Source organism: Alosa alosa, chromosome 9 (assembly GCF_017589495.1).
Source record: "Alosa alosa isolate M-15738 ecotype Scorff River chromosome 9, AALO_Geno_1.1, whole genome shotgun sequence".
Classification (NCBI taxonomy): domain Eukaryota; kingdom Metazoa; phylum Chordata; class Actinopteri; order Clupeiformes; family Clupeidae; genus Alosa; species Alosa alosa.
Genome location: NC_063197.1, coordinates 23534519 through 23544891, shown reverse-complemented (window position 1 = coordinate 23544891; position 10373 = coordinate 23534519). Strand labels below are relative to the sequence as shown.

Sequence of the window (10373 nt, the reverse complement as noted above, 5' to 3'; positions counted from 1 at the left end):
ACATATTTTTTTCCAGATACAGTCATGTGAGAGACATCGCAGACGCACAGTGAGATGTCAGCAGGTGGATTCCACTGTGGTACATGTTACAGTGTGGTGGAATGGACTGTTTGAGCCTAATACAGAATACCAATACAGAAGTGTCGGTAATGTAAATAACATTTATTTGCATTGCATATATCCATATTACATTGAAGTTGAAAGGTGGCTAAAATATTAACTTAAAGCTGCTGCATTTTTGTACTATTTTTTCCATAGAAATACATAGAAAACATAATAATTTGCATACACATACCGCACTATGCACAACTTTTATTCACTAGCGACTATAGCCTAAAACCGTCAGGTTGAAGGGGGGCTAATTACTCCATAGAATTACTCTCACATATTTTCTTAAAGTGACAGGCACTCAATTACACCTACTCATCAGCAATGTGCACTCAATTGGACCTACACACCACAGTAAAGATATGCCTAAGTGTTATAGGTTAAACGTCAATATGAGGCATTCAAATTACTAAATATGTTTAGCTACTAGTAATTACTAGTAAAATGCTAAATGCATTATTAAATAAATACACTCTATATGAATTCAAAATATATGATAGAAACATATCACATAAGCTATCATTTTTCAGTGTGTGTTTGTGTGTGTGGAGAGAGTCAAGCAGTATCTAGGATGTCCACTGTTGTGAATGATCCCACTACAGTATATATTACTGATGACGTCAGGGTGGTGGGGCCCCAAAATCAAACACTTTTTTTAAAAAGTATCGGCATTGAAATCGCAATTCTTGACTTGGTATCAGAATCGACCCCCTTCCCCCCAAATTGTGTAAAATCCCCTACATGAATAACCTAAGGGGGGAATTCCCCCCCATTTTGAAAAATGAATTTTAAGCCCTGATTTCTAATTGTATAAATTATTTTGAGTTGGTGTAATACATCATTAATCTTTCATGCTATCTTCTAGCAGCCATAGAGGCGCATTAGAGTCATCTAACATGGCTAAAATGGTGTTGTCTCCTCACAGAGGAATCATATTTAGTTATAAAATAAATTAAATCCATTGCAAGTGTAGTGTGATATAAAACATTTTGGTAAAGCAAGGATGAGGTTAATCTGGAACAATTTATGATATTTTTCATGGACACCAGTAAGCAGAGTTGCAAGACAAGAAAAGAAGACAGGACTGAGTGTTCCCACTGCATTTGTGTGGTTTCAGACAGAGAACAGATATAGAACAGAAGGCAGTAAGCCCAGCAGAAGGACCAGGAGATTGCACTGGATGGATCCAGCATGGTCTGGCTCTGGTAGTAGCTCATTGCAGTTGGTGTATGGCTCGATGCAAGCAGCATAGGCCATGGCATGCGCAATATAGCTCTGCTCCTGAACTCCGTGGAAGAGGTGGGCCATTGGGCCTTTGGCAAAGATGGCTACATCCTCTATGCCATGTGTTTCAGAGTCCATTGGCACTGCTGATTGCTGTTTGTAGTCATTCCCATCTGATAATAAAAACAGGACAACACAACACAAAATGAGTTTCATCAACAAAGACTTTTTAAATAAGCGTATCATTATCTCTTAATAAAAGGGTGGTCAAGTTCAGGAAAGTCTAAAGGTAGGGTAAGCGATGATAAACAAATTCTAAGACTCAACACTTTTTTTAACATGCAGTGAATATCTCCTCACGATTAGCTAGCTCTCCATTCTCTGAAAATACTTAGTTCTTACACAGCCCTAGCTCCTGAGTGGGGGTAGCTTGTACCCCGAACAATGACAAAATACTGCGTGGAGTTTCTCAGGGAGGAGTGAGCTACCTCTCTGGTGTTTTTTGTTTCGTCTTTGGTTCAAATGTAATGTAAGTTACTTTGGACAAAAATGTCTGCTAAGCATCATCCAGTGTCGCTTACCCCACCTTTAAGTTCTCAAAGTCCACATACAGCTTTGTTTGTCAGGGACTAACATTTGTGTCCACAAGATGGCGCTAAAGCATTAGGATAAATACAGTAAATACCAATGGCATGTGTATAGGTCAACAAGGCTTGGCTCAAGTGAAAATTGTTATCCAGAAAATTAAGACATACTTGATATAGAGTTGTTAATGGATGGTCGGCTGCCATTGACAATCGCAAATCCTGGGCCATTTCCATACAGAGCCGTTGTAAATGGCAGGTTGTCAGTGGCAAGTCTTCGTGACAGTCCTGAAAAGAATGCATACTGTACATGTAATCATCAATCATTTTTCTCAATATACCAGACACAAAGGAGGCAGATGTGCCGACAATGGTAAATGATCTGGGCCGTCTGCCAGTCCATACCCAAGGAAAAGGTAAAACTTCAGATTAGTATTCCCTTTGCCCTTGATGGGGATTGATGGTTGTCATCCCTACCAAAGCTGAGACCAAACCTACGCTTTTGGAACCAATGGCTTTCAGTATTGCTAACCATCTCATCAGAGTGCTGTGGACCATCATCTGTGTAAACCTTTAAGAGAAGCAGAGAACTCAGGCTCATTGTCTTTACCTAAAACAGGATTTCCTCTGTCAGAGTGCCCTCCAAAGGAGAAGACGTGGGAATGGTCAGCTGTGACCACTGACAGGGTGTCCATTTCACTGGTCAGATTCGCTGCCCTGGTGATGGCATTGTCAAACTCCACAGTCTCGGTCAGTGCCTTCTTGGCACTGCTGCCGTGATGACCATGGTCGATTCTGCCCCTTGAAGTAAGCAAAAGCATTGATAAGTATCACATAAAAAGAATCTCTTTCACAGTCATGAACACAGGCAGTAGCTTTAGTAACACGTTCTGTTTCCAGAGGCATTCACATGTGGGCATGTATATGTTTGCCAGCATGAATACATTTATTTGCCTGCTTTTCTGTTTTGTCACCAAATCAAACATTAATGAATCAAATGATGTCTGCATATCTTGCGTCTTGTCAGAGTAATGTATGACCGTGCACATTCACTTGATGATAGTTTTATTTTGGAACTTATCTTCTACAAAGAGGTAGAATCCATTTGGGTTTTTGCGTAGGATTTTGATGGCCTTCTCCACCATTTCTGTGAGAGATGGGTCACTCGCCTTGTCTCGGTCGATGTTATATTTTGTGTCCTTTGGCTCAAAGAGTCCTAAGTGTGAAAATGATCACTTGTGAATGGTAACTCTGGCAACCAACTCTTTTAGTTGTTAATTTGTTAATTTGTTAATTTGACAGTTTCATCTTCACCCTCATCAAATTTGAGAATGGTGAATTAATGGATGTGATGTCGGTGTAAGTTACACTGATTTTAGAACAGCTAAGGGGTGTTGTTAGGCACGACTCGCAAGTGGAGCTGTTCTAAAATCAGTGTAACTGACAGACTCGAGTGGCTTATTGCTTTTCTGAAACGGTTACTACATATATCTGGCAAGGTTTCATAAAATAAAGGTGCAGCAACAAGAAATTTAACGATGTATTCATAGATAATCATTCTTCCGTTTACAACAGTATCGAACGCGATTCAGCCAATCATAATCAAGGACCGGAACTATCCGTTTCAGAAGGAAGCTTTGACTTACCTATTAAATAGTCAGTCTCTTCCTCGTCCACTGCATCAAGTTGTGATTTGTTCCACACATAATGTGCTTTCTTGAAAGAAAAAAATATTCTGTTACAGAATATTAAATCTCTACCTAAACTTCCAAAATACGTATACGTAATATTTCTGTAGTGTGTGTACCTGCTTGTTCTTAAGCCACTCATCAATGAGATTGGTTTTGTCCAGGCGACTTCCATTGAGGCTTGGGTACTCAGGGTCAGGAGTTTCTTGAGGGAGCATATATGTCCGACCCCCTCCCAGAATTACCTAGTGGAGAATGTATTGTGTTTTGCCGTTTTAATCAATCATTTGCTAATTTCTTGAAAAGTACAGTCAGTACATGAGTCAGCAGTAAGTCTTACATTGATATCAGTGTTGTGCACCAGCTGGTAGGCGATGTCCTTGCAGTCTCCTACTACATTATCGTTTTTTAGCTCATAGTCACTGTACCAGTCTCTGTCAGCGGAGTGGCTGTAGCTGGCAGCAGGGGAAGCGTGCTGAACACGGGTGGTTGTTACGATACCCACTGATTTCCCTGCACCAAGACACAATACACTCCATGAATCAGATAAAACTTTAGGCAAACGACTGTCGTTTCAGTTTGTACAACTTGCACCTTCTATGGGTGGTGATGACTGCCGTACCTGCCATCTTGGCTCGGTGAAGAACCGACTTGACCTCGTTGCCTTTGGCAGTGGCACAGTCGCCACGGCGGGCAGCTGCAGTGATCCCCAGGGTGCCATAGTTAGCCTTCACGCCGCAGTGGTAGGCTGTGGCAGTGCCAGCACTGTCAGGCATCTGCTGATCTACATTGTAAGTCTACTCACAAACATACACATATAGACTTGGTGACTACACAATAGTCTGTAAATGGCCTGTAAAACAAGTGTTGGAAATTACAGTTTCCCTATGTCATTGGTACCTTGGACAAAGCCAGATAGGGGAAGGTGTCCATGGCTAGAGAAGTTTCCTCTCCTGTTTTCCCTGCCATCTGACCTTTCAGAATCCTTGCTGCTGTGACTGTGGTAAATCCCATACCTTGGGATTGATCAAAGAAGTAATTAGGGGTTTGCACCGACGTCACGTTCTGGCCGGTAACTATGGTAACCCAGCACGCGCGGCCATATTGGCGATACTCAGTGAATGAAGTACAATGGAGTATTATGCACTTTGGATATCTTACGTGATTGTAGCGTGTCTAAACAACAGAAAAGCTCATCAAAATGCGTCTAAGATGCAAAGGCATATAGGGCAGGACTTGGACCACAAGAAAAGGCGCGATATTTCGAGAAATTACGGATTATTGGCAGCGCAGATCCATATGAGTTGGGTGAGGGAGACGAAGTACCAAGTTCAACCACAAGCGCCCCCCTTCCTTTGATAACTTCTGGCATTATTGTCCCTTCTCCCTGGTTTTTTAATAACGTTTGGAAGTCGATACCTACACCAGATGTTTTTCTCAGTCTGACCTATTGGTACAACCTAAAACACGGCAATAATTAACCATTTTCCTTGACGATGTTAGGAATTTACTTCAGTGCCTAATGCTTTCTAATGAGGCGAGTATCTCCAATATGGCGATGTCCAGATCTGATGACACGCCGTGCAAACCCCTAATAGTTATGCAACATAGAGAAGACCTCAAGACTCTGGGTGAAGGAACATTGTGCTTCTTAGAAACAATAAATTAACTGTCATACAGCTCCATGTAGTTAATTGTCAGCAGATTTCAGTGATAAGATTGTAAGTACACAGTAAGTTAATTGTGTACTTTTATGAGCAGTATACACATACACACATATCGCACACACAAGCTACCACACCCAAGTGAAAGTATCTACATATTTATGACATGGTCAGGTTTTCATGATCCGACTGTAAAAAGTGATAAAATAAGTTCCAAAATAACACGTCATGTCGGTGTAATAATAGTGACCAGTATCCAGCTATAAAAGAAGAGTTCAGTAACTTATCGACTTATCAAGTTATTAGACTTTATGGACTGCTTGGAAATAGTGTAACTTTTATCTATTGCCTGCTGTAGTTTTGTGACATTGAACATAGGAATATGGTCCTTGATAAATTAATAGATTAAACTATTACAAAGGCTTGGAGAGATATTGATATCCCCAGACTTATTGGTCAGTGAGCTTACCTTCACACTTATATATCTTGTTATCTCGTAGTCCAACAGGACAAGGCATTTTTATAAGATGCTGCATTTTTTTTAATTTTATTGTAGCATTGTTGGACATGTTGATCACAACAGGTCATACAATTATTAACTATTTTGTAATCGTTCCAACATCAGAAGAAAATACATAAGCTGATGAATGAGCTAGTAAGAAGGTATCTCCAATATCAAATTAACTTTAAAACAGTAAATTGAATATGTGACTTGTGAAATTGAATATATGCACGCCCATTACAAAGCAAGCAGTTTTTGTTTTTTATTCTTAATATTTCTTATTTTATGTAACTTCTTTTCATTTCTGAAGTCTCACCTCTGTCAGAGGGGCTGAGGCTCATCATTGCCTAATTACAAACGAATTTGATGCCATGACTTACCATCTCCTAGAAAGAGGATGAGGTTTTTTGCCTTGTGCAGATTAGGTTTTATCTCCAGTGCAGTTAATAAGGCTTCTTTGCCCTTCACATTCCAGAAGCGGGGGTCTTCCTCCTCAGCTGAAGAATAAACATGTTTACTTGGCTGCTCTCCTTTCTCAGAGATTATATTTATTTGGTTTTGTACATGTAACAGAAATTGCTTTTACCAGTACAGATACATTAACCTTTACATTTACAGTCCTACTAAGTCTAGGTATTTACATTCTGTTACTCACAAGCATTCATACTCACACATATTCACCCACATCTACATAGGACACCCTCACTATGACCCATACTCCATACATACATATACAACTGTCGCATGCCCTTCCACACATAGAACGCCTACACACGCACACACACACACACAAACACATCAGCTCACATACATACATACATACATACATACATACATACATACATACACAACATATACATACATACACCAAATCACATACATGCTCTTACAAACACCTGATCACACACACCTACAGTACATGCACACATTGTTCTTAATGAGGTTCTGTGTGGCTTTACTTTATCTTGACCAACGTTTGATTATAAATATTCATATAAGTCCTTCCATACTCTATTAAATTGTTATTTTTTATTTCTGTCCTCACACATTGTTTTTCTATACTTAAGTAATATTTCATCAATCCCTCCTATGCCTGCTTACTTTCCCAGAAAATTATCCTACTCACCTGTTCGTGCCAAATTCAGTCATTATGTAAGATGGTACAAGTAGACATTTATTTAAGGACATTCCAATCTGAATTTGAGTTTGAGTTTTGCTACCCATTTGTTATTGCTTAGACATGCTTCAGCCAAAACTTTACTTTACTCTTCAATAAATAGTACTTACGAGGAATGACTGATAGACACCAGTCAAAGGAGAGAAAGAGAAATAGTCCAGCGATCAGTGAGGCATGTGTAGGAGCCATGGTGGGGTAGGATAGATATGGAGTGTTACAGTGAGCTGAGCATTTATAGTACTCCCTCTGGATCAAAGGGCACAGAGTAGAAACACCATCTTCCCAGGGTAGAATCACCATCTAAATCACTTATTAATCAACTTAGGACACACAAGAAGATCCATTCGTTTGTGGGATTTACTCTACCTCTTTGCACAAGACTGATGACTTGTTGGCAAACTCAGTTATGATGCATGAAAATAATGTTTCATGATCATCCAGTCTGTGAATATACAACTATCTGTCTGTTGTAGTTGTACCATGCATGGCTGTTGTTTGACCATGTAAATGACACTTGGGGAGCGGTTTTACTATCTATTTTCTATCTTCCTATTCTGTCTGTCTGTCTTCATGTCTTCCCATCTGTCTGTCTCTAGTTTAGTCAGATGGATCAGCAGACGTGTTAGTTAGAAACAAGGTAAACAGATGAGTCTCTAAACATGTTACCTTGTTGAGTGTATCTCATCAGCATGTAGAGTAATGGGTTACTGTTAAAGTTATTTTTCACTCAGTTTGTCAGGGTTGGATTTTACAATAACTAGACTCACAAGGCCACTCACAAACTTGGTTCTTAAAAAGAGAGAAGAGACTTGGATAAAGTCTAGAGAAGAAACACATAGTTAAGGTGTCTGTGGTAACGTTCATGGTTACATTGAGCACTGAGCTGAGGTTTGATGTGTACTAATTGCTATGGTCAAAGGTTCAGTTTCCCCAGTAGACAGGTATTGATTACAAGTTTGGTCTGGTGACTGTGGTGAGAGGGTCATCTCATGTGGGCCTGTGTCATGGATTGTAGCCACTTAAAAATAATCTTGCCAATGACAAAGACTCCCTGGAACTCCATTTGCTTTTCTGAGCCTATGATTGTCAGTTTATTGTTTTTGAACAGTACCTTTGAATGAATGAAACCTTTATTGCCCCAAGGGGGAATTTGTCTCGCATTTGGGAGCCATAAGTTACACAGAGCTAGACAACACTTATACAGACTCACACATTGATACATAGAATGACACTGTAACAAGCTCAGCTCGTGTTGTCACCAAATTAACGTAATCGGTTCATTAAAACGCACATTCACAGATAATCTCTAGCATGCTTAGATTTATTGAAGTGTTTTGGTGAGGGTGAGAACGTGAAAGAGAGAGAGGTAGATAGGCCCATAGGCCAGAGTCTATAATTGTCCAAATACCGCCGACGCGGCACAACAAAAAAGGAAGAAAAAACGCGCAACCAGCGCTGTTTCAGTCCATTAAACAGAGCGAAAAAGGTAACGGAAAAAAACCTGTATTTTCAATGTCAATCAGTCAAAAAATGAAAATAATCCACGGCAATAATAATCCATAAATCAGAGGATGTGTCAAGACAGTCTTTGAAACTCCACAAGCACAAAGAAAAAGGAAAGGAAAAATCTCACCTCGAAATCATCTCCAGGATATGCGGAAAAAACAGTCAATTATTCCGTATATCGGGCGTGAAGAAGAGGATAAATCCAGTGTGAAAAGTAGGCTAAAGGAGGTTATCAGAAGCGCCGATCGCCTTCTACCCCTGTCCATTCATTCATTCTTCCTCCTGGCTTTCTTCCCGCGTTCCATTTAAAAAATAAACATGTGATTCTCCGAGAGCGCAGCCATATAGGGCCAGAACAGGAAAAGTGAGTGAGAGTGAGCGTGGAAGGGTGAGTGACCGTTCTAGACCCTATCGTCTGTTTTGACTATACTCGCCCTGGATCACTGACTTACGCCCACAGTCATCAGGATAGTTAACGGACTATAAAGATGGTTAGAGAGAAACGGAGCTTATAGAGCTCAATACTACCTGGCCAGGTTTTTTAAACAGTACATTATAAAGAAAAGGCAACTTTTACAGTGAGAGAGTTAGGCCTATTCCACATGAAGAAACAGTTAACAAATCTGTTATATTTTACAAAAATAAATAAGACTTGTCTTATATAATAATATGGCCATTTATGTGGCGGATGCTACAACTTATACAGACTCACACATTGATACATAGAATGACAAACAAATCCAAAAAACATACAATATTAAAAAAGTGTGTATGCATGCTTTAGGATGGTATCAACCTGTCTGAATTCAACCTATTTAACAACTGGATGCTCCTTGGCACAAAAGATGTAATAGCTCTGTTTGTTTTTGCATGTGGCATTCTATAGCGGAGTCCTGAGGGAAGAGGAGAGTACTCAGAGAAGAGGGGGTGGGATGGATCATCTAGTATCTTCACAGTCAAATTAATGGTGTATTCGTCAGAAATCTGCATGATACTTTTCACTTCTGATCCAGTTATTTTCCTGCCTAGTTTTGTAATTCTGTCGATCATATTCCTGTTTTGAACAGAAAGACCCAGAAAGACCCCCCCCAACACTTGGCTACATGCCCTTTGCATAGCACAACCTTCCGCCTGATTTCTGAATGATTTAGAGTGGAATTGCTAGCTCGGATGTGCTTGATGTTTTCCCCAGCTGGACCAACATCTAGCAGGGGCTGTTTCCAGGTCGAGACTAGATAATGACCAAGACGTACTGTAAGAAAGACTGAAATGATTAGGGTCTAAAGGGGGTGTTATTGTGTAGCTGGGTAGAATTCAGTAATCGAAATCTGTTTTACTCATTCTATTAGCTCAGGTTCGCTGGAGGGAAATCTTAAGATTTTGCTTGGCACTATTGGATACTTTAATCCTGAGATTTGTAGTTTAGATGTATTTAGTTTGGCATTCACATTTAAAGTGTCCTTGGTCTTTTTGTTTGTTTGGTGTATCATTTCATTGTCATTCAATGCATGGATGGATGGAACATATTTCAACTGTAATGTACATAGATGTAAATATTCAGGTCCAACAGATCAACTATTTTCCAAAAAAGAACAGAAGCAGAAATCATTTTTCAGATACAGATTTCACCATTATAATTCATTGACAGTATTGCTGTAATAATCACACCATGTCAAAACCACACCTTGTCCAAGGTAAAAGCATTCACAATATCATGCAATCAAAAACAAATCCAAACGTGTACAATTGAGAAAACATCTGTTGGCCAAAAGATTTCACATTGTTTACATAAGAAAGTCAAGAAGCCTAATATCTAAAGTAGTCCAGATTTTGGCGAACAGAAACGGATGGTCAGAGGCGCAAAGTTTATAGACATTAAAGGCGTGGCCAGTCCACATTCACTAATTTAATTGGGTGATT

General features: G+C 39.7%; 1 protein-coding gene across 1 annotated transcript; it reads right to left on the bottom strand.

Moving 5' to 3' along the window:
- Positions 1 to 835: 835 nt before the first annotated feature.
- Positions 836 to 7165, bottom strand: alpi.2 (alkaline phosphatase, intestinal, tandem duplicate 2). The gene is made up of 11 exons (XM_048252540.1): positions 7058 to 7165; positions 6151 to 6267; positions 4505 to 4620; positions 4227 to 4401; positions 3945 to 4117; positions 3724 to 3849; positions 3563 to 3632; positions 2998 to 3132; positions 2527 to 2718; positions 2088 to 2204; positions 836 to 1505 (listed from the first exon to the last, which is right to left on the bottom strand). Exons 1-11 carry the CDS (start codon positions 7134 to 7136, stop codon positions 1222 to 1224), a joined length of 1584 nt encoding a protein of 527 aa, XP_048108497.1. The 5' UTR covers positions 7137 to 7165; the 3' UTR covers positions 836 to 1221.
- Positions 7166 to 10373: the final 3208 nt, after the last annotated feature.

Excerpts from the sequence above, each read along its gene's own strand:
- alpi.2 (XM_048252540.1), bottom strand. The coding sequence starts at position 7,136 with ATGGCTCCTACACATGCCTCACTGATCGCTGGACTATTTCTCTTTCTC. Across the intron at positions 3,850-3,944 it reads TGCACAACACTGATATCAAT|GTAATTCTGGGAGGGGGTCG; the intron begins GTAAGACTTACT and ends ATTCTCCACTAG. Across the intron at positions 2,719-2,997 it reads ATTCTACCTCTTTGTAGAAG|GGGGCAGAATCGACCATGGT; the intron begins ATAAGTTCCAAA and ends TGCTTACTTCAA.